This window comes from Pteronotus mesoamericanus, unplaced genomic scaffold, assembly GCF_021234165.1.
Source record: "Pteronotus mesoamericanus isolate MK-2021 breed Mesoamerican mustached bat unplaced genomic scaffold, CSHL_Meso_final contig_2, whole genome shotgun sequence".
In the NCBI taxonomy this organism is placed as follows: Eukaryota; Metazoa; Chordata; class Mammalia; order Chiroptera; family Mormoopidae; genus Pteronotus; species Pteronotus mesoamericanus.
Window position 1 is genome coordinate 22,519,999 of NW_026555084.1, and position 25,764 is coordinate 22,545,762.

The window sequence follows — 25,764 nt, forward strand, 5'->3', positions numbered from 1 at the left end:
AATGGATAATTTCAAGTGAATGACATACCTAATGAAATCAGTCTTCATTATAGAAAAGAATATAAAAAGGCCTCATAGTTTCTTACATTTAGCTGAAAGATCACAGGAATTTTCTCTATTGCCTGATGATACAGTTACGTAGTTCATCTCAATCCAGCAGCTTCATTCAGCAGCGCACATAAAATATCCACCTAGCTTGGTACTGTTCTTGCTAATGGCAGAAAAGTTTATTTCAGGTCTTAAATACTGCAGATTTTTCTTCTACCACTGATTAGGTAGAAAAATAAAAGGTGGAGGAAATAGGACAAAACAGAATCTGGCCCATCAAAAACAAACAAACAAAAAAACCTGTTTTTCTCTTATAGGTAATCTCTTCTAAAATGCTCAAGGCAAAAACTTTGTCTTCCTTTTCAAAAGTTTTTTTTTTAATTCCCCCTTTAAAAAAATATGTGGTTTTTAGCTTCAACTAGAATTTAAACAAAGGGGTGGAAGAAAACAGGAAAAAGCATTTTGTCCTATTTTCTTTTTTATCCCACTTGACATTTCAGAAATGAACCACTGGATGGCAACAGTTACTAGGGAGATTAACCACAGAATCAACTATTACCACCTTAAAAAAAAAAAGTCGCCCTGGCCAAAATAGTTAGAAAAATCATTTATCAATCCAGTCATGATTTGGCCAAAACATGCTTCTACTAAAGAACCAATTTTATATCAAAGTGTAAGTAAGCCATGCTACACTTAAAATTTTCAATAATATTAATATGTTTTAAGTCATATAACAGTAAAAATTTCACCTCTGTATTTGTCAGTAACTAATTGTTACCTTCTCTAAGGTGGTATTTCTGTAATAGCAATTGCTAGTTAAAAGAGAAAAGAACTTAGTAAAAATGGACATTATCGTACAACATGTACATTATATATTTGTTTATATATTCTATAGTCACACGGTCATATTATGCAACAAGCATGATAAAGAATACCACCCACGCTCTCAAACACAAATAGAAAATACATTTTTAGATAGAATGACTTTGAAAAGACAAATAGATTATGAATTTTTCATTTTTAACATGTTTTGTATTTTATGTTAGGGACTAAAGTATTAGTAACCACAAATTTTGTTTCTGCTAACTTTTAAGAATCATCACTCCCACAAATTCCACCTGGAGCTATGAGACAGCTTAAGGGACAGCTAAGTATTTATCTTACAGTACCTCTCCTCACAAACCTTCAAAAATAAATCTCCCTTAAGAAATTCATATTTGATAAAAATAAGCTAAATGAAACATTTTAAACTTCTAAAATATACACTTTTATAAATGTACTTGCTACTTCTCCTCTTCTCTCTTATTCAATCTATAGGAGAGATTAACATGTCTCGCCTTTCCCCACCCAAATTAGGCCCCCTACTTTTAAGTAAGAATCATCATTTACACCAGTTTTAGAATGCAGATGGCTTACTATTGATTTCTAGTTGGAGCAGCCAAAAAGTTGGGTCAGTGTTCCAAGACATAATTACTAAAAGACACAATAATTCCTTTTGACCAAAACACTCAGTACTCCAAAAGTTTCAACAGTAGCATCCACCACAAACATACTGCAAGAACCACTAAAGGGAGAAAGTAACACAGTTGCAATTCAGGACCAAATAATGATAAATTCAGGAATGAGTCTTCCTGATACAGTAATGCCCAATATAATCAGCAACATCCTGAAATACTGGAATAAAAAGGCTGTGTTCCTTAACATAAAAATTTCTCAAATTTATTTCTACAAGGAAAACTGTATTCTCAATTTCAGACCCACAATCCTCTTCTCACAAAGCATAAATGGTATTTTGCGATTTCTTTAGCTTCACACAGCACAAGAGAGAACCATCATGCTTTTCCTAATCCTAAATTAAAATTGGAGAAAATTAACACTACTTTGCTCAACCACAAAAACTTCATTTCTAAACTATAGTTTTAATATAAAATCTATTATTTTTGAAGTATCTAAAGATGGGAGAACGGAAGATCTTTTAAAAAATAATAACTACCATTAAGTACTTAAAAATACATCACCATTAATAAAATGTGTCATGTGTAAAAGCATGTTCCATATATTAGTCCACTCAATCATAGCTATTCAATGAAGTCAATTAACTGATCTTCATTTTAAGTAACAAACTCAGAAAAGGTAAGTGGCTTGCCCAAGATCACATAAGTATGCAGGGATCCAAAGCTGTTTTTCAGACTCCAAAGCTCACACCCTTTCTTTCACCACATAAAACTGAATTAAGTGAATCAATCTCCTAAACAATGAAATATAAATAAAACAAATACAAGGAAATGAAGTAAGCAGAGAATCTGAAGGTATTGCAATGTCACAGTTTAAAAGTAATAGTGATGTCAGGAAAAAACTTCTTTATACTAAATTAAATTAAATGTAATAGATTATCAAGCCCACTAACTCCTCTCTGACCAGAGCTCTTAACAGATGAATCATGCTTTCACTTAGTAATTTCTGGCAGCTACATCTACATTATTTCTAACCATCACACGTATAACAAAATTTATGCCACAATAAGTTTCTAAAAAAAGAAGACTGCTCACATATTCATTAGAAAAGCCACAGGAATGAAGTATCTGGCAATTAAAGACAAGAAATCTTAACTGTTGAAAAGAAATGTTCCTCTATATTTTTCCTATCATAATAAATGGGTAAGGCTGAAGTTGGAAAGAAGTCCCGGCTTCTGCTCATTATCCTAAATAGAAAATAAACATTGAACACTCCAATGGGATACTCAATTTTAATAAGTTAAACGAGCTCAAACACCCATAAACTTCCAATGAATACCAATAAGGGGAGTGCAGCATAATGACTAAGAACAAGTACTCATAGAATACCAGCCCACACAGCTCAGTGTGATCTTAGCTAACTTGTTTTACCTTTCTTAGCCTCATTTTCCTCAGTTATAAAGTAAGGATAACAGAAACTATATCACAGAGTTACTGATGATTAAGCAAGGCAATATATCTAAACTTGCACACGTGTTCAACACATGGTAATTGCTCAAGAAATATTATTATTACTATTAATATTACCACTACTACTACTATTATGGTCAGTTTGCCTTAGGACCTTGTCTTCCTATACTCTTACTCTCTACTCCACAAAAATAATATAGAACCCATTATATTTGTCTTAGACTAACAAGTAACCTGAGCATATTAAGCGCTCTACATACATTCATTCAACATTTATTAAGCATTTGCTATGTGCCAAACATTCTTATACTGGAAACACAAAAATAAGACAGACAGGATTCTTGCTCATTAAGACACATAATCAAGTCAATGCAATAACGTATTACAGACACTATAACAGTTATATACGTAACAGAGGAACACAGAGGAAGTAACAAAGGACATCTGTTAGCGATGACATCTCTGAAACAAGAAGGTATACAACAGGATGGGGATGAGGGGAACAGTGACAGCAGCAGTGTAGAGTAGTAGTAGTTATAAACGTCAGCTTTACAGCCCAAGAAGACATCGGGATTCAAATCCTGGCTTCATCATTACTAGACGCACAACTTTGTATATGTTACTAATGTCTCTAAGCTTCAGTTTCCTTGCTTGTTAATTGGGAATAATATCACTTTTTTCATACGGTAGTCGTAAAATTTGAGAATATGTAAGCAAGCATTTAGCCCAGTGGACAATAAACACTCAGCATACAGTAATTATTATTATGATTCTAGAAGCCAAAGCAGTGGGAACAAATATACCAGGGCATATAATAGCTTGATAGGTTCAGAGAACTACAGATGGAATATAAAAAGCAAATAAAGTAGGGTACAGTAAGGATAGGGATGGGAAAATAGACAAGAGCAAAATCCTAAATAACCTTGTATGTCATACTAAGGAATTTCGATTCTCCCTTTATCTAAGGAATGGGAAGGGTTTTTGCCAAAGGCGTGACATGATTGAACTGGCACTAGAGAATTTACTCTGATAACATGATAGAGGAGGAATTAGAGATGTTTAATCTTGGAGGAAGAGCCAAGGATTACTGCAAGAAGTTCAGGTGAAAGATGATGGTTTGATTTACAGCAGAAGCAGTGAGGATACAGCAAAAGGGACACATAAATAAGGGGTTAAGAACAAACCTACAAGACTTAGTGCCTGCTTAGATGTGTGTGGTGAGAAGAAACAGCAGATGTGAGTGCCGAGGTTTCTGAAGACAGTGACTAGCTTTACGGCAATATAATTTACAAAGGTTGTGGCGGGGGGGGGGGGGGCGAATACAGGTAGAAGGGGGAAATGTAAGTTCAGTTTCAGAACTAGTGAGCCTGAGATATTTATGGAGTACATATACAGTAGGCAGCTGGAAGACGTGTTAGCAGACCACTAGAAGAAGTGGTACAGGGAAGCAACATGGATATCTAGGAGAAGATTGCTGAGAATTAACTGCAAATGCCAAAGGTGCTGAACCCAGGGATGTTTGGAGAGTTTATAGAACCTAAAGAAACAGTTGTGGCTGTGTTCAAATATGAGCACAGGACAATCTTATGCTGATGGACTTTGTAGCTTTTCATGTAAAATCGCAGCCCCTTTGAACCTTCCACTTAAACCCCAACAAACGACTGAAGACACCCGAACATCAAACTTTACAGTGATCATCCAATTAACACAAGTCAATGATCCATACTTAGTTTAGGATCTTGAACTGTCACAAGACCAAGAGAATATTAAATGAGGTGATGCAATTGAAGTGCATAATGCCTAGAATAAACACTCAAATGTAATTTGTTAATATCTGAAAGGAGTTTATAAAGGGTATATATAACTTGAATAAATAATTTACTGTTTTCACATTCCCTGAAATGTTTAGTTCCTGAAGAGACTGATGTCTTTAATGAACAGGGGCTGCATTTTTTCATCCTTGATATTCCAAAGCCTAGCATGAAGCTTAACAAAAAGCGGGCTTTATATACATTATTATGTAATAAGTAAATCTACTCTACAACACCAATCAGAATTCTCAAACAGATTGCTAAGGTCTCTAGCTCTGAAAGACATAATTTTATTATGCAAGATGTAGGTTCATGAAGAAGCAGCCCTATCCCAAACTAAACTCTAATTTTCTTCTGTAGAGAATGAGTGAATAATAATTGTAACAGATTAGCAACAGAGGAGAATCATACACAATAGTCAGTACCTTTGATACTGTATTATCATATTACTCTAAATTTTGTTAGGGGGATAAAGGTCAAATCCATGCACCTGACTTAAGTAGTCTTAAATAATGGTCTCTTCAAATTAAAAGAAAATAAGCTTTCTTTTGTTAACCTCTCAGTCAAGTCCTAAGTAAAACAGGTACTAAAATATGGTACAAACTCCTACTGTTCGTAGAATTAAAATAACTAGTAATTGAACATAACTTAAACCATTTGAGCAGTGACAGCCAAGATTTGTTTTTGCAGTTTAATCACACAGGCGATAACACTGGCTTGGGTGTCAAGTAAATTGTATGCTACTTAAATAGCGAATTCACACCTCTTAAGCAGTTGTTAGAAGATACCAGAGGCAAAAACTCTGATTGCTATATTTTATATGTTATTCCACCTATCCATTTGTTTATTATCCTGGAAAAAAGAAATTCTGTCCATATTCTTCTTACAGACTATATTCTACATCAGATACATTCAAACTACAACTACCCAAACCAGCCATCTCCTCCCACTTCAGTTTTGTCTCCTCTCAAACATTTTTCCAGGCTTTGTTAGGGAAGAGATGTATTTAAAAAAACAACAAGAAGAAGAATACTATGACAACTTGCTCTTCTGGTAGCATAACAAACACAATTTAAATCACATGAGTTCCCTCCCATCCACCTTCAGCATATACAAGAGGAACAGAAACTTCAAGAGCTGGAATATTATGAGGAATAGGGAGAGGATCTTTTGTGTGTGACCACAAATTCTGCAGTATATTAACTACTCCCTCCTAAACCTCTCTTGAAGACCAAATCAAGAGAACAAGAACAATCCAATAACCCAAAATAACCAAAACAATCTTGAAAAAGAACACAGCTAGAGAACGTACACTTCCCAATTTCAAAACTTACTAAGACTGTTATAGTATCAAGACAGTTTGAAGCTGGCATAAGAAGACATGTAAATCAATAGAATAGAAATAAATCCTCACATTTACAGTCAACTGGTTTTTGACAAGAGTGCCAAGACAATTCAATGGAGAAAAAAATTGTCTTTTCCCCCTGGCCTGCAAAAGGTTGCTGGTTCGATTCCCAGCAAAGCACATGCCTGAGATGCAGGTTGGGTCCCTGGTCAGTGGGGGTGTAAAGGAGGAGCAACCGTCGATGTTTCTCACTCACACTAATGTTTCTCTCCCTCTTTTCTCCCTCCCTTCCCCTCTCTCTGAAAGAAAAATTATTTTTTAAAGATAGTCTTCACAACAGTGTTGAGCACAACTAGATATCCACATTCAAAAGAATAAAGTTGAACATCTACCTTACACCTTATATAAAAATTAACTCAAAATGGATCAAAGACCTAAGTGTAAAAGCTAAAACTATAAAACTCTTAGAAGCAAACAGGCATAAATCTTTGACTTTGGATTATACAATAGTTTCTTAGACATGACACCAAAGCAGATGCAGCAAAAGGAAAAATAGATAAATATAAATATTGGGCTTACCCAATAAACCAAAATTTAAAAATGTTAATGACATAATCAAGACAGTGAGAAGACAACCCACAGAATGGGAGAAAATATTTGCAAATCATGCATCTAAGGGACTCGTACCCAGGCTAATTTTTTCTAAAAAAACAAACACAATTCAACAGTAAAAAGACAAATAACCCAATCAAGACATGGGGAAAATATTTGAATACACATTTCTCCAAAGGTATACAAATGGCCAACAGGTGCATGAAAACATGCTCCACTTTATTAGTCAATAAGGAAATGCAAATCAAAACCATAATAAGGTATCACTCTATACACACTAGGATGGTTATAGTTTAAAAAAAAAAGTTAACAACAATATAGAGAAATTGGGAAACTCATACATTGCTGGTGGAATGTAAAGTGCTGTAGAAAACACCTTGATAGTTTCTCAGAAAGTTAAACATAGAATTATCATATGACCAAGCAATTCCAGTCCTAGGTACATACACAACGGAATTGAAAAGATACGTTTGTGCAAAACCTGTACGCAAATATTCATAACATCACTATTCGTAATAGCCAAAGTGTGGAAATAACCTAAATATCATCAAATAAAAATCAATCAACAAAATGTGGTATATCCACAAAATGGATTATTCTTCCAATGATACAACATGTAGAAACCTTGAAAACAATATGCTAAGTGAAAGAAGCAAGACACAAGACTACATATTGTCATATTGTATGATCCCATTTATATAAAAATGTGCAGAGGAAGAAAATCCAGGGAGAAAGTAGGTGATTACCAGGAAGTGGGGAATGGGAAATGACTGTTAATGGGTAGAAGGTTTTATTTCAGAGTGGTAAGAATGTTTTAATATACACAGTGGAGCCCTGACCAGTGTGGCTCAGTTGGTTGCATGTCACTCTTTAGAGCAAAAGGCTGCTGGTTCAATTCCTGGTGAGGACACATGGCTGGGTTGCAGATACCATCCCCAGTCAGGGTGTATGAGAGAGGCCACCCATCAATGTTTCCCTCTCACGTTGATGTTTCTCTTCCTCTTTCTCCCTCCCTTCCCCTCTCTCAATAAATAAATAAACACACAAACAATGATAATGGTAGCTCAAATTTGTGAATCTATTAAAAACCACCAAATTGTACACTTTAAAGAGTGAATTCTATAATGCATGGATTATATTTCAATTTCTAAAACTTTGGGACTTTGAATTTGAAAAACATTTCAGAAATATGTTAAATGTCCTATTTTGATAAATATACTGTAATTATGTAAGAAAATGTCTTTGTTGTTAAGGAGATACACTTTAGAATTTAAGGGTAATGAGGCAGGATGTATGCAACCGACTTTCAAATGCTCCAAAAATAAATTATTTTTTATTTACAGAGAAAGAAAATGGGTCAAAATGAACATAATTGGCAAATCTAGGTAAAGGGTATATAGGAGGAGTTCCTTGTAATATTCTTGCAATTTTTTGGTAAGTTTGAAATTATATCAATGTAAAAAGTAACAAAAAAAGAGAGAATGTATCCAACATAATTGGACTATTGGCCCCTTTGGGATTTGCTCTTTGATGTTAGTTTGTTTCACATTACTAAATTTAGCAATTGTACAATTTTTTTCTAATCCTCAAGCAAGGATATGCCACTACTGATTTTTCAGAGAGAAAAGGGAGAGAGAGGGAGAAGGAAAGAGAGAGAGGGCCAGGAAGAGGGACAGGGACAGGGAGAGAAATGTGAATGTGACAGAGAAATATTGATGGGCTGCTTCCTGCATGATCACTGCAGGCTCCCTGACTGAGGATAGAATCTGCAACCTAGGCATATGCCCTGACCAGGAATTGAACCCACAGTCCCTCTGGTGCATAGGACAACTCTCCAACCAACTGAGTCATCTGGCCAGGGCAGCAACTGTACTATTTTTAAAAGACAAAAATAAAATGTAGAGATTTAACGGAAAATAAGTAAACATGTACAGGCTGGTACAGGCTTGTAAATCAATTACAAGCTGGTAAAAGCTGGAAGTCCTTTCAAAGTATACCACTCAAAAGTATCATCTGACGCTACCAGAACTTTACCTTCTAAAGATATCATAAAATGCCTATATAAAAACTTTTTAAATCTACATCATTAAAGAAAATACTGTAAGTTCCTTTATCAAGGTTTAATACCATATGGAGATTTTTCCAAAACTCATTTCTAATCATAAAAAGAATAAATAATACTTTTCTTAGCTTTTAATCAATATATGAAGCATCATAATCAATCACAAGTAGTCAACATGAGGACAAATCAAAAAAAATACGGGTTATATTACAGAAACATCTACTCAGAGCACAATATTCCATGTTAACTGGGTTCAATGGCTTCAAGGAAGACATCATCAGTAAGTGCTCAGTCTCTCCCATCACAGGTGCTTTTTAATATTTTGTCATTTTCATTTGTTAATATCTATTGTGATGAAATAATTATATAAGCTTTGTATTAAAATTTGTTCTCACCCATAGCAATTTACAGATTCAAAGCAATCCCAGATTATCAAAAGCTCAACAGCATTTTTTGCAGGAAGAGAAAGACCCATCGTAAAATTTATGTGGCATGTCATGGGACCCTGAACAGCCAGAACAATCTTGAAAAAAAAAAAGAAGAACCAAGTTGGAGGACTAACATTTCTTGATTTCAAAACTTACTACAAAAGCTACAGTAATCAAAACAGTTTGGTACTGAAATAAAGGAAGACATATAGACCAATAAAAGAAAACAGAGAGCACAAAAATAAATCCTCCTATATATGGTCAATCGATTTTCAACAAGGATGCGGAGACCACCAAAGGGAGAAAAGACGGCCTTTTCAACAAATGGTGCTGAAAAAACTAAATATCTACATTCACAAGAATAAAGTTGGACCCTTACCTAACACCATATACAAAAATTAACTCCAAATGGATCAAAGACCTAAATAGGAGCTATAACTATAAAATTCTTAGAAGAAAACATACAAAAAAAATCTTCATTGGATTTGCAATGACTTCATGGATATGACACCAAAACTACAAACAATAAAAAAGAAAGATTAATTGGTCTTAATCAAAATTAAAAACTTAAGCATGGAAGGACACTTTCAAGATTGAAAAGGCCAGGGAATACAAGAAAGTATGTACAAACTGTGTATCTGTTAGGTGATTAATATCCAAAATATATAAAGAACTCCTACAATTAAACAGTGAAAAAACAACCCAATTAAAAATAGGCAAAGAATTTGAATAGACATTTCCCCAAAGAAGATATACAATGGCCAATAAGTAATATGCGAAGATGCTCAGGATAACTAATCATTAGGGAAATTCCAATCCAAACTCCAATGAGATAACACTTCTATCCATTAGGATGATTATTATTAAAACAAAAACAAAATAGAAAATAACAAGTATTGGCTTGAATGTGGAAAAATTGGACCACTTGGGCATTGCTGGTGGGAAGGTATAGCTGCTATAAAAAATAGTATGGTGATTCCTCAAAAAATAAAAAATAGCATCACCATACGATCCAGCAATCCCATTTCTGGAGATATACCCAAAGAATTGAAAGCAGGGACTCGAACAGATTATTTGTACACCCATGTTCAGAGTAGCATATTCATATTAGTCAAAAGGTAAAAGAAATCCAAGTATCCATCAATGGATAAATGGATAGACAAAATATATACCCATGCAGGGGTATAGTATTCAGCCTCTAAAAGGAATGAAATTCTAACACGTTATAAGTATGAACCTTGAAGACATGCCAAGTGAAATAAGCCAGTCACAAAAACAGAAATACTGTATTATTTCACTTATTTGATGTACCTAGAATAGTGAAATTCATAGAGGAAAAAACATAGCAATTGTGGTTGCTAAGGGCTGGGGAAGGCAAGCTGAGGTATTATTTAATGGGTGCAGAGTTTCCACTTGGAAAGATGAAAAAGTTCTGGAGAAGTCTGGTAGTGATGGTTACACAACAATGTCAATGTACTTAACGTCACTGAACTGCACTTTCAAATGGTAAATTATATCTTAACACAACTTAAAAAACAAAAAAAAATGGTTAAAAGGGTCATTTTTATGTAATATGTTACCACAATTAAAAAAACAAACACTTGTTCTCAGTCTAACTGTCCTCATTACAAACTGTTAAACACATCAAACTTACCTTAGCAACTTCTTGACAATGTAAACTGTTCTCATGCTCAATTCTTTAGTTCTGAAGGCTAATCCCTGGGGTACACCTGGCTCTTCTCTTTTCAAAATTGCACACGAATGCGGGTGAATCAAACTACTTCGATACAATGAGATATATACTTTAAAAAAAAAAAAAAAAAAAAACCCTTTCTACTACTGAAAACAGCATCCATTAAGGAAAAAAACAAAGAACTGAAGTGTGTACAGTGGAGAAAGAACAAAATGTGCTCTTTCATAGCACAGTTGCTCAATTTCAGCCTAGCAAATAAAAAAGTGCCTTATATACAACTTTACCCTCTTCCTGGTTTAGGTAAAGCTGGCCAGAAGAAAGGTAAATCAGTCAGTCATCATAAGGCAAATGATCTTCATTCACAGGAACCATACACTGTCAGTAACTACCAATAGGACAGTGTACAGATTTTAATTTTTAAATTAATTAGAGTGTAACAATATTGCCAAACAAGTGTTTCCCATATTGATAAAGTTGCAAATGTTGGTGCAAAGTTGGGTATATACCTTTATCAGCAGTTTTAATATTTCTTTCTTTAAAAATGAATAATGACAAGGCCTGAACTTTTCAAGTAAGTTTAATTACAAATGACCTTAGAACAGTACTCCTTCTATGCTCAATGGTACACCTTTGATTTCTTTCTTAATATACTGATCTACATTGTAATCACTAATTTCATTAAATATAAAACTTTTCCAACAAGGTTAGCTATGGATTATATGATAGTTTGAGATAGGCATTTCTTAAGCAACTAATTAATTCACTAGTAAAATGCATCACAAGAGAAATAGTAAGCAGGGCAATCCAGCAAGCAGGATAACAGGAATGGGAGTCAGATGACCTATTTTTACTACAAATTAGTTTTGTGATCCTGGGTAAGTCGCTTAGCTCAATGGTTCCCAAGCTTCTGAGGCTTTACCCAGGGTTCTGACATGAAGTTTCCAATTTGATATTTTGTCAAATAGGTATATTTTAAATAATTACTTTGTAAGAGTAGGAAGGGTGTTATCTCAAAATAGAAAACAAGTGAAAAAAATAGCTTTATGAGAAAGTCACTACATTGCCTTTATGTTTTTATTGATTTTGAAAGAGAGAGAGAGAGAGGCATAGATTTTCTTCCCACTTATTTATGCTTTCATTGGGTGATTCCCTGAGTGGGAATTGAACCTGCAAGCTTGGCAATCAGGAAGATGCTCTAACCAACGAAGCTACCCAGACAAGATCTCGTCACTTTTCTCATTTCACTGTAGATCTATGAGAACTTCAACAGGGACTAATCAAGCATGTATTAAAGAAAAAGCATTCCATAATCAAACACTTTGCCTATTTCTTAATCTGAGGGAGTGCAATAGTAGCATGGATTCAATATTGAATTCAAATCCTAGTTTTACCACTTACTAGCTGTGTAACATTTTAACCATTTTTTTTGTTTGTTTTTTTGGAGTCATTGTTTCTCTGAGCCTACATTTATTTGTCTATAAAAATGTAGATAATATACCTACCTCAAATGGATGTTGAAACGATTAAATAAAATAATGAAAGTATCTAGTACGGTACAGGCATATAATAAGCATTCAATAAATGGTAGCAGTTACCTAAAAATGAGATGAGATAGCATTATCATCAAGATTCTATAACTTTATAGACAAGCAACAGGAGAGGAAAATTATAAATAATAAGGTCCAAGAAGATAGATATATTTAAATAATTCACTTGCAGTGGGTTAAATTTTTTTTTATTTCTTATAACTCTAGTTCTGCAGGATGGTAAATTTGGCAGAAAAAAAAATGGTAGACTCATTTCTTTATACTTGCCAACTCAAGACTAATGCTTTTAAAAAACTGCTTTGCTTTCTTTAAAGCAACATATTTTATTTATCTTATCTTCATCACTGAATCAGAAGGCCAGAATTGATTTTCACAGGGCATCTCGTACATCATCACTCTACTACCAGATAGGCTCAGAAAGGAATGTCCTTAAACTCCTCCCCAATGCTTCATTCTTTACATGTTTTATCTCTTTTGTTTAGATAAAAAGTCTAAATCCTTCTCAAATTAACCATTTAGAAATCTCATATGAATAATATGGTATCTTCTGTATAACAGTGGGGAAAATAAAAATACGTATCTGTATTTCCATAAAGAAAATCTGAAAGAATATATAAGACATTAAAGGTGTAGAGGGCAGGATACTTGGGAGGAGGGGATGACCTCTAGACTTTTAACTGTATTTGTCTTTATTTTACTTTGACTTCTACACTATATGAATGTAATCACTTATTGAAATGTACTAAATAATAACCAAAAGAAAACCCCTACATCAAGTTTCACAGTAAGGTTTTCCTCCACCCATATCAAGCAATTGTTTTGACCTACCATTCTTGTAAACATACTCATCAACACACATTTTATATGTAGTCTTCAGGCTTTACAGAATTAAACTTGTGCATGGTTTGTACTCATGCTATATAACAAATCACTACAGTTAATAATATGCAACTTTTCCTTCAATAAACATCTCCAATGTCTCCAAAATTTGCTCACTAGAACTCAAAGTTCCATTTCCTATTTATCACTTCTGATTACAATTTATGGAATAAAAGCCCTTTCTATCTTAAACAAAGACCCCATAAAGTTTTGTTTTGTTTTGTTTTTTTTAGAAATTCACTTTCCTGGACAATAAATGTCTTTTAAAAAATAATATAGTACTTTAAGTGAAAGTTCCCCCAAATGATAAATTTACCATAGAAAATTTACAGCATTAAAACTTCTGGTACCCTCTTTTAATTTTTTTTCTTGTTCTGGTCATAAGCTTAAGCCCTGAGATGCCATTAAAAGCAGTGACTCACCTTGTTTACTTGGAGTTTGAATACAGAGTATTCATGACAAAATTGCCATCCCTGACAATAAGAGTGGCCTTTAGACCAGTAGTGATTTTGCCCCCAGGAGACATTTTTGGCTGTCACAACTGAGTGGGTTTTACTGGCATCTATTGGGTAAGGGCTAGGGATGCTGCTAATGCAGAGGAAAGCCCCTCATAACAAAAAATTGTCTGGACAAAAATGTCAATATGCTGCTATTGAGAAATCTTGCTCTATATTATAGGTTCATAAATATCCCTAAAGGAAATGATCCACCTCCTTCCTACTAAAGAAAATCAGAATGGAACTTCTGTATGAGCCCCTGTCTTTGACTCTAAATGTAATTCTCAGGGAACAAAAAAATTCCCTACAAAGCTTTTGTTATAATTTGTTACATATATAATTTGCTATAAATTGTTATATACAATGTCTGTGTGCACCTGCCTCAAGATAAGGAAAATCTTATTATGATATAAAACTATACTTTTTAAATAGATACCTGTCTTTTTACACCACGAGACTATATTATTTTTATAATTTATAAAAGAATGTCATATCTATATACACAGTGTATGCATACATTCTTATGCCAGAAAAACTGAGTCATAAACCTCACTAAAGTCCTTTCTTTAGGAATTTTATTTTTCTTTTCACTTGCTAAAAAGCAAAGACTTCAAATCTAAAATTAATATTTAAAAACTGGTTTTTAAAGAATTTTCAACCTGATCTCTATTCTGAACAATGGGTACATTTCAACAGAATCCATGCCAGTTCTGGCTTTTATTAGAGGCCTTTGACAGCTAAGGAACATTCTCATTGTGTGTGAAGAAATACATAACACATATTTACTCCAAATTTAAAACAACAAGAACCAAGGAGCCCAAAAAGGTAACACAATTCTAATACAAAATTTTTCAAAAAGACCCAAGCACCTTCCTCAAACTAAAAGATCTTTTACCTTAGCTAGCAAGGAAAAGCAACTTGTTTTTGTCTCAGCTATAGAATCTGCTAATGAACAGAAAAGAGGTCCTTAGAGTAGCTACACCTTTGTACACCAAATGTATGACTTCAACTAATTCTAGAGCAAATACACTAGGCCTCTATGTTTCTTACCCATTTCTCACCTAGATCATTTGGGGAATAAAAGAAACTTCACTCTCAAACTGCAAACAAGTCATTATCTTTCTGGGTGTCTAGATCTAAATACTTCATTCTAAAACATCTATGAAAGATGAAAATAAAGATTTTAGTATTATCATCAAATACCAGTTTGGTGTTTTTTTTGAAGATTATTATTTATGGTCTTTCACAATGAAATTCAAAAGCAATAATATGGGAGAAGCTCATCTTGTCAGGTAGAAAAAAAACAAGAAATCTGCTTGGCCAAAATAGTTCATTTCACTCACAAAGGCATGGACTATACCATACCACATGTACTATAGAGCAGACACTGGATACTCCAGGAATTTCTTCTCTGTGTGATATTGGAGAAACGAAACAAAATTTCCTTTCTCCACAAGTTATGAAAGAATCTATACATACACTGCACATCACCTGAGACCAGTCTCTGGGTATCCTAGAAATCTTCACTTCAAAAATGAGGTCTACACTGACAATACTTAAGTCCTTTTTAGGCACAGGAAACTTATGTAAACAGGAGGCTTAAGGAAGGGGTTCTACCATAAGCCTAAATAATTTCTATGATAAAACCCAAAACAAGACAAAAGATGTGGATTTTGCTCATAGCTTTAACCATGTGGTATGCAGACTCCAAATGAAATTCTCTGTGTGTGTATGTATGTATATGCACAAGCCTCACCAAAATGGCAGATACGGTTACTTTAAAATCTCATTTCCCAGACATAACACATGAGCCCAAAGAGTTAGATATTTAAGACTTTGGAGACTCACCAGCACTCTGCCTCTGAAGAAATTTAAGAATACCACTTACTACATAAAAGCAAATGAGTGATTTTTATCCCACCTACGATAATTATGGAAAATAGTCCAGAAAATCAAGGACCTCCTCTTTTCATCACTCTTAGACCAAAGTAAACCTTTTCAGTCTCTCTTACAAGTCTCAAAGAAAAATATACTCTAAAGATGTTCCCCACTTTATTTTATAGGTAAAAGGTATATGTGTTCTAGGCTCATCTCTCATCAATTTTCATCAACGATACAGACATTCAAGGGACTAGTTCTATTACAACCCACACACTGTTTTTTCCAAAGCAAAATGTTGGGGCCAGAATGTATGAAGGTTTTAAATCTAAAGGAATCCCTGTTCAGACCTAGATTATAAAACAGTGCACTAACTGTATTCTGCAACCCACAAATACAGTTTCCTCTATTCCTCTCAAATACAACAGCCAGGAGAGTTGTACACACAGAGAAATCCTTGTACTTTAACACCAAGATCAGAGGTTAAAATAATTGGTCATAAGGGATGAACCAGGCACCTTAGAACTGAAATACAATACTCTGAGCACTTAGAACAATAGTCTTCACAGTACAGTACCGTATCCAAGCCATAGTCAAGAAGGAAAAAAGCATGTATAGAAAATGTCTCCTTTTTTCCTAGAGCCCAAAAGATGATGCCTACTACCCTAGGTTGCTCAGACCTAACAAGGCCCAGCACACACATAAGAGTTAAAAGGAGGGCTTGATTAACTAATTCCCCTCATTTCAAAATACGGCCATAGGGTGCCTCGCCTTCTCCAAGCCTAAAAATCTCCAGCATTCAGCTATCCAACTACTCTGTAGTTGTACGGGAACTTCCTTTTCCTAACTTCACAGAAGGTCCCAGGTGCAAGACTCACGTGATTTTTCGAGGTAAGAGCAGGGAGCTCCTTAACACTCACCTGTCTCAAACTAAAGACGGAAATTAAGAACCCGACCTAAAAACACAGGTAAGGCATAAGACAAATAAATGTCCAACCCCTCAGTATGGGGGAGAGGCATATAATGGAAATGCTCTTCGAGGTAGCTAGTTCTGACTCCCTGTCTCTCTGACTCAGTCTCTCTCTCCTTCCCTCTGTCTCGCTCTCTCAGTACCAAGGGCAGGGACTCTGGCAAGACCCCGCCCCCCCACCTCCAAAGCGGGGTGGGCGGGAGGTAGCCTGGCGAGTCCTCGTTCCCGCGCGAAGCTTAGAGACCATTGCGGGTCTACAGATGGTGACGGGAACCGGTCCGGCTGGAGCCGCGGGCTGAAGAGTAAGCTGAGGGAGCACTAGGCCCGCACCGTGCCACTACCGCCTAGGAGCCGATCGCTGTCAGAGAACGACTCCGCCGGGGCAGCGGGAGGGTGGTCCCCGCCCTGAACCGGCCCACAGAGCTTTCATGCCCCACGATGTGTAGAAAGTGGGGGTCCTGGAGCCGTACCTCGGACACTTCGTCCTCGTCGCTGCCAGAGGCACCACCTCCACCCCCGGTCCTCAGCACAGCAGCCGCCAACTTGAAATCCAGCGCCGCGTCCCCTCCGCCGGCACCGCTGCCGCCTCCACCGACTCCTGGCGCAGGCCCGGCCTCTCCAAAGAGTCTCACGGTGCGGATCCCCAGCCCGACCCCTCCCGGCGGAGGCGGCTCCGAGGCCCCGGCTGGGGCGGATCGCGGAGCCACCGAGTCCAAGTCCTCCTCAAAGGAGGTGCCCCCGCCTCCGCCGTCGGTCAGCATGATTCGCACGCGGAGCCGGAGGCACTGCAGAGTCACTCGCGGCCACCGCCGCCGCCGATCACGGGAACGAGGAGAGCAGCAGGAGGAAGAAGCGTCTCCTTTCCCCCGTCCCAGCAGCGCCACTAACTTCTCACTGCCTAACCTGCTGCTTCCCACCCCCCACACTCGCCACTGGCTACAGCTCCAAAGCGGCTGCAGATCATTGGCTAAGACGACCCGTCGCTCAGGCTGTTCGTCACGCGCCGCTCGCTGGCTCTGGGCCCCCAAGCTGCGTTGACCCGCGCAGGCCTGGGCGGTTGTGAACACCCGCCCCCATCTCCGCGCGCTGACTTCCGGTCTTTTTCTACGTCTATTGGTCAAGTTTTCTGACTATCGCGTCACGACCTTAAAGTGGATTAGTTGGCCTTGTGGTCAGTCATAGTGACCCCTGACAGTGGGAGATTTCATTGGCGTCATAAAATGTCGGTCACTTTGTCACAGAACGTCGAGTGGTACAATTGGTCACTAAGAGTACCATTCATCCCGCCCCCATCTGAGGTGACGGGAAAGGGTTGGGGAATTTCCACTTCTGATAAAATGATGGCTGAGGTGACGACCTGCAAGAATCGGTGAGCTTTGGAGTAGAATTCACCATGCGCTCGGAGGCTTCTGCGTCAAGTATGCAAAAGACGCGGGGGTATCGCAGCTCCCACCTGTCGCTCTTTGCCAGGCGCGGAGACTGCGGCCGGAGGTTTGCTGCACCGGGATTGGAGGAAGGAGCAATCAGTCTCAGCTAGACTCCACCTTCCCGCCGGGCGTTGATTGGAGGAGCGTTACGTCAGTCACTAGAGTGGTCTCCCTTCTGGGACAGGTGAGGTTGCCCGAACTATTGCCTCAGGCTCCTTGGGTAGGAGTGAGGGCGCTACGAGAGAGACGTGTGGGGTCCGTCCTGCTGCTCGCCTCCGGCCTTTCCGAACAGAGCCCAGCGCGAGGAATTCAGGGGACTGTGTGGGCTGCTTGGAATGGGCTCCTGAGGATATTCGGCCCGCCCGCGTGCAATGACGCGGCTGGGCGCGGCAGTTCTACAACCTGCGGGCGGGATCGCCCTGCGGGGCCGCGTTCTCTTGTGGAAGGCGGCGGGCCTGAGGGCTGGACAGCGCCATGCCTCAGTACTGGGAACTGTCCCACGAAGGAAGAGGGGAAAGGCTGTTCCCAGCGCGCGGAATCAGACCGCCGGGCTGAAGGCAGTGGTTAAAAAAAGACTGCGTGTTTGGGAGCAATTTCGAGTTCTGGTGCCGTCACTTGTTTGCTGTGTGACCTTTGGGCGTTATTTAATCTCTGTGACTTTCAGTTCGTTCATCTGTTAAAATGCAGGTCATGTTAGTACTTCCCTCATTGAGTTGTTGCCTTTGTGAATAAATTAGATAATAACATAGGGCGCTTAGCGTAGTGCCAAATTTAAAATAAAAACTTATTTTTGTTTGATACGCTTCAGTTCACCTGCCCCTGGGTCCTGCCCACCAGACTGATGGTCAGTTCTCTGTGATGCAGGAGAAAGCTAGCTAAGGGGGTCTCTTACCCTCTAAGGAACCCTACCTCTATTACCTCTGTTTCCTTTGTCAATAAAAAGGGATTTAAAAATGCTCATGGTCCAACTAATCCTATAATAAAAAAATCACAAGAACGTCACTTGGTGAGGTCTGTATGGCAAATGTCCTTTGACCCAGAAAATGTCTGTATGGTTTTTGGCCAACAAAGGCTGGCTAGAAGCAAACGATTTGGCATTATCTCCTCTTTTGCAACTTTAACAAAGGGCTTTGTATATCTTGATTGTGCAATGTTTAATATTTACCTCCCCTGAACTAGAACCTGTAAAGAATATAATGATTTTTTTTTAAGACTTTAAAAATGGATTCTGCCTAACTTTTCTTTAAAGAACATTTTGAATTTTGTGCAAATTTCTTTGGGTTGGTAATTGCTAATTTTGGCATTTCGCATGAAGAAAAAAGACAGTGTTTCCTATAATCAGAACATGTTAGGTAAATGTTCTTTCTAGATAATAAGTTGTAGAAAGTGGAAAAATTTTTGTACCTTTTCTAGAAAACTATTTTGATGTAAATGGCAGGTATGTACTGGCTGTAGTTAGAATTTGTAGTACTTAATTAGCTCATCTCCTCAATGCTGTTTAAGTTTTCAAGGCATGTGTGACTAGGTCACAGCCCAAAGTAATAATACCAACAAAAAGAAAGCCAGCACTGCCCATCCCACTTCAAAGCTGGATTATCCAGAATTGGTATGGATACGTCCCTAGGCAAAAACAGGTATTGACTGGTGCAACATTACAAAGGAACTACTTGTCATTCCTACCACTAATACAAAAATAATTTCTGATGCAACTCCCTAAACAAACTCATTAAATTCTTTAAACAAAGGTGATGAATCTCAAGGACAGAGGAAATTTGGGTATATAAATTTTCCCAGTATATTTTAGACAAAAATATTCTCTCAGTATATAAAAAAATGCTTCTCTACCCAATGCCTAGCAACCAACCCTCAGAATAGCCAGGAAAATATGATTGAGTGATCATTTTTTTTCTCCTGGATCTTTACCTTAAGACACTTACTGTCAGTAGTTTGACGTAAATATGGGTGTTGAGAACTGCTTGTATTTAAGACTGCTGTATAAGCTCTGTATTAAAAGTGATTTAATGTTTCCATATATACCACATTCATGTGGTTTTACAAATGTAAAAACTAATTGGTGAATATATAAAATCACACCTAATATATTTGCTGTAAAATATCAATAAACATTAATGTGATTTGGTGGGTAACCTTAGTTTTGATATATTGTATCTTAAGATGTTATTTACTAATAAAATAAAAGGTAATACACTGACTTTTCAAATGCTGAATAAGTTGTAGAGAGCAAAATCCTTCTTAAAAGTATATTTGTTAGAAATGAGCATTAGAATACATGTTTTCCCATAGAAAATGAGTGGGGATATTTATTAGGTAGGGTACCACTATAATGTGTTTCAAAACACTTCTGACCGTCTTTCAGACAGGGAAGGAAAAGGAAAAAGGAGACACTGTATCACCCAAGGATTTTTAAAACTTATGAGGTAACGAAAGGCTTTATTCCTCATAAGAAATAGGAGATTAACAAACTAAATTGTACAGACCAAGACTTTAGCTATCGGTAGGTCTTTCACTGCAATCTTCATTTCCTCACAGCTTAATTTCTGTTATGTCAGCCCATCTGAGTCCAGTCTAATGTATAAGGAAAAGAGGTTAAAGTGAGCCAACAAATTGTTGCACTAGGATGTTATGTTGTATAACCTTTATAATGATAACCCTATCAAGATTTCACCCATTTTACAGATGAGAAAATTGAAACTCCAAAAAAGTTAAATAATTCACCCAAGCTTGGAATAGCTAAGATTTGAATTTATTTCGGCCTCATCTCAGAACCTGTGTTCTTCCCACTATATAACATTGATTTCATGTTACCATCCATGGTAGAGGAACTTCATTAATCAGGTAACCTGATATAATACTCCAAACATTATATTCTTCTTATAAACCTGCTGATTAACAGTGTAGGTGGAGCTATCCCTAAATACCACCAAATTTGCTATCTTCCTCCTTTGTAACAGTAGGAAACATTTAATTTAAAACTTATCTCTTCATTTCTCCAATTATATTGTTAGTTTCTTAGACTAGGTAATTTCATGTTTAAAAATCTGAAGTTAATATTTTCACATGGTTCAAATTTTAAGAAGAATTTAAAAAAATGCAATGAAAGGAGTCCTTTTCCCACTAAACACCCGTATCTCCTCTCACAAGCAAACTATGTTATTAAGTTATTAAATATCCTTCTAGATATATATATATGAATATATATATGCAATTCCATACATGTCAAGTTATTGTTTTCCTTTTTAATACAACATACTATACACACTTGAGTAACTTGCTTTTTGTCTCCTAATTTATTCCATAGAGATATACCATGTCAGTATATAAAGAGCTCTGTCATTCTTGTTTACTAATTCATGGTAGTCTGTTGACTAATTGTCCCACTTATTTGTCCATTTCTGTAATGATGGCATTTAGACTTTTTTCCTTTTTACGGGGAGAAGGGGTGGTGGTAACAATACTACAGAAGGCTAACTCTCTCAACTGTCTATTCTTCAGGAATCACTGGACACATTAGTTTAATTGAAAAGTCATAAAATCACAACTAGACTGTAGCCTGCCACTATTTGAGCTATAGTTGACTATACCTGCAAGCTGTCTAGCAACATCTAGGAGGTGGGCATATTTTTTTAAAATAAGAGGCTACACTTGCAGCTGGACTACCGCCACCATGAAGCAAGAAAATTATAGCATATTATTCAGAACATTTTCTAGAGTTTATTCTGTTACTGAGCCTGCCTGTCTTGAAAAGGGGCAAAAAAAAAATATATATATATATATATATATATATATACAACAAAAAAAAATGCCTGTTTGCCAACTTGAAGTTCCATCCTTGCTGTGTGCTCAACAAGAATGGGGCAAGTAAATGATATTGCTCCTTTGATTATACACCTTTAGTACTAGTAATGGGGTTTTTCCAAACTTCTAATATGAACGAGTATATAAATATTTCTTATGGTGGAAATCACTCAGGTTTTAAACAAAGGGGACAGGAGGGAGCAATTAATAACCACCTTCTTCCTTGGGGCTCTGTCAGGATTCCTTAATCCTCAAATTGTTGGATAAAGGACAGCCTGTCAAGGAGAATATGCATTGGGATTATTGAGATGAAGTAGGGTTTGATGGGAGGATCTGCAGCTGAAAATCAGAAATACCAAGTCCACTTTAGGTAATTGGTATACTTCTTTGTGGGACACTTAAACTAGGAAGTTTGTCCATTTGACCTTTAGAGGTATACCTTTAAAGGTGCATAACTTCAGAAGCATTTCATATCAAAATATAGTCAGTACTTCAAATCAAATAACATATGTGCATAGAAAAAGTATAGTAGGTTAGACATAAAACCAAAATGTTAATAGTAATTATCTCTAGGTAATGGAATTATACATAGATTTAATTATACATAGATTTACTACATCTTTTTGAATATTTATATTTTTAGACTTTTTTAGGTTTTTTACCATGAATATGTACTTTTTGAGTAATAAAAAATTAAAATGTTTCAAATAAGTTGTGATTTTTTTTAATTCTACCCAAGGACATTTGTTTTTTATTGCTTTTAGAGACAGAGGAAGGGAGAGAGAGAAATATCATTGCGAGAGAAACATCAATTGGCTGCCTCCCACATGTGCCCGAACCGGGGATCATATGTGCCCGGGACTGGGGATCAGATCTCAATCCAGACATGTACCCTGACTGGGAAACAGAACCTGCAACCCTTTGGTCATGGGACAATGCTCCAAACAACTAAGCCACACTGGCCAGGTCCAATTTACTTCTTTTTTAAATCATTTTTTATTTTTCAATTACATTTAACATAAAATACTATATTAGTGTCAGGCGTGCACTCCAGTGATTAGACATTATATAACTTACCAAGTAGTCACCCTGATAAACCTAACACCCATCTGACACCATATGTAGTTATTAGAATATTATTGACGGTATTCCCTATGCTGTGCTTTACATCTCTGTGACTATTCTGTAACAACCAATCTGTACTTCTTAATCCTTTCAACTTTTTCACCCATGCCCCCAATCCCACTCCCATCTGGCAACTGTCAAAATGTTCTCTGTATCAATGAGTCTGTTTCTGTTCTGCTTGTTCATTTATTTTCTTTTTTAGGTTCAGTTGTTGATAGATATGTATTTATTGCCACTTTATTGTTCATATTTTTGTTCTTCTTAAAAGAAGACCATTTAATATTGTTTTGTGTAATACTAGTTCAGTGGTAAGAACTCCTTTAGCTTATCCTTGTCTGGGAAGCTCTTTATATGTCTTTCTATCCTAAATGATAGGTAATCTTGGTTGTAGATTATTGCTTTTCATCACTCTGAATATTCCTTGCCAATCTCTTCTGGCCTGCAGAGTTTCTGTTGAGAAATCAGCTGACAGTCTTACAGGAGCTCCGTTGTAGGTAACTAACTGCTTTTCTCTTTCCACTTTTAAGATTCTCTCTTTGTCTTTCACCTTTTACATTTTAATTATGATATGTCTTGGTGTAGGCTTTTTTGGTTCATCTTATTTGGGATTCCCTGTGCTTCCAAGACTTGTATGTCTAGTTCCTTCACCAGATTAAAGAACTTCTCTGTCATTATCTTTTCAAATAGGTTTCCAATTTCATGTTCTCTCTCTTCTCCTTGCAGCACTCCCATGATGTGGATGTTGGTACACTTAAACTAGTCCCAGTAGCTACTTACACTATCTTCACTGTTTTTTATTTTTTCTTTTTGCTGTTCTGATTGGGTGTTGTTGTTGTTGTTGTTTTTCTTTTGCTTCCTTATATTCCAAATCACTGATTTGATTCTCAACATCATCTACTCTACTATTGATTCCCTATAAATTTTTCATCATTTTAGTTAAGGTATCCTTCATTTCTGACCAGTTCTTTTTTATGGGTCCTCTGTCCTTTTCTATGCTGTTGAAGTTCTCACTAAGTTTCTTAAGCATCGTTATAACCATTGTTTTGCCTCCATTTCATTTAGTTCTTTTTCTGGAGATTTCTCCTGTTTTTTCTTTGTCGGACCTATTTCTTTGTCTCCACATTTTGGCTGCTTCCCTGTTTGTTTCTATGTTAGGTTGACCTGCTACGTCTCCTGGACTTGGTAGAGTAATCTTGTGTAATTGGTGTCCTGTAGGGCCTGGTAGCACATTGCCCCCAGCCACACAAGCTGGGTGCTCCAGATGTGCCTCTCTGTGGATTGAATGCACTGTCCTGTTGTAGTTGAGCCTTGATTGCTGTTGGCATCACTGGGAGGGATTGACTCCCAGGCTGATTAGCTGCAAGGACCTGCTGTGACTAAAGAAGAGGAACTGCTATGCAGGAGTTGACCCTATGGAGCAGGACTTGCTTCAGTGGGGCTTTGGTGCTCACCAAGTCCGCCCCTTGACTGTGTCACTTATGGAGGTGATAATGCTGTTTCATCCTATCCAGCATAGTCTGAAGCTGTCTATTGTGTGCACCAGGGACTCTGAGGAGGTGCAAGGTCAGCCACCACTTGTGCCCTGACTGGGGACACCCAGCATGAGCTACAGAGCAATCTGAGATGGCTGCTGCTTGTGCTGGGCTTGGAGGGCAGGAGAGGCCAAGCTGTGAACCATTGCTGGCTGCCACTAGGGCTAGGCCTGGAGTGACTTAGCAAGAGGTATGGGACTTGCTGAGGCCAGACGTTCCTTGTTTAGGAAATTTTAGGAAAGTCTGAAGCATAAGGCAAAAGAGGCCAGTTGTATGGAAAAGCCACTTGGGTGGCTTGGGTGGGCCCACAGTTGGGTGTAGCAGGTCTCAGGGAATCACCAAGTCGGGGCAAACAAGTGAGCTATGTTGATGGAGACTCAGTTGTGGTGCCCTCCTGCCAGCTCTGTAGGGGAGGGGTCTCAGAAAAGGAACAATGGCCTTTGCTAGCACTTCGGTCTGGCAGAAAACTGTGCCCTCCAGCTCTTGCCCTGAGGTCAGGTAATTCAGTTTCAACCCAGTGTGTCCCTTGTTTCTTTCAAGCTGCTGCTCTGGCACTGGAGCTCAGAGGGAGTGAGTCCAAGTGAGTTTGTGGGCAGGCCCTTTAGGAAGAACTGCCTGGGACTCCAGAAGGCGTCCGTCTCACGCAGCTACAAACCCCACTAATTTTTACAGCCAGAAGTTGTGGGGACTTCTCTTCCTGACACTGGGACCCAGGACTGGATGGCCTGGTGCGAAGCTGGGACCCTTTGCTCCTTAGGAGAGACCTCTACAACTGAGATACCCCACCTGATTTTTAACCACCACAAATGGGTGTGGGATCAGCCTGCTCTGCATCTCCGCCCCTCCAACCAGACTTGACCTGGCTTCTTTAAATCCGTAGTTATACTTTCATTCAGCTAGATTTCAGGTAGTTCTAAATGACGGTTGTTCTGTAGTTTAGTTGTAATTTTGATGTGGTTGTGGGAAAATTCAAGTACCACACTTACCTACACTGCTACCTTGACTGGAAGTCCAGTTTTGCAATTTTTTAATCTCTTCTTTCAACCAGCATTTATTCAATTTCTGCTGTGCATAGCACTGTGCCAAGAGCTGTAGAGAAAATGTAAAAGAATCAGAATATTTTCTGTATTTCCTTTCAATTACATTGATGAATGTACTTGATTTGCCTGA

General features: G+C 37.5%; 1 protein-coding gene across 4 annotated transcripts in view; it reads right to left on the reverse strand.

Annotated features, from left to right (window-relative positions):
- Positions 1-17,593, reverse strand: part of ANKHD1 (ankyrin repeat and KH domain containing 1) — a 107,016-nt gene extending 89,423 nt beyond the window's left edge. For all 4 annotated transcript variants that reach the window (XM_054568340.1, XM_054568339.1, XM_054568341.1 and 1 more), the window contains exon 1: positions 17,165-17,593. In XM_054568340.1, the coding sequence (XP_054424315.1) occupies positions 17,165-17,455 (291 nt within the window). In that variant the 5' untranslated portion in view covers positions 17,456-17,593. The remainder of the gene's footprint in view (positions 1-17,164) is intronic.
- Between the last annotated feature and the right edge of the window lie 8,171 nt (positions 17,594-25,764).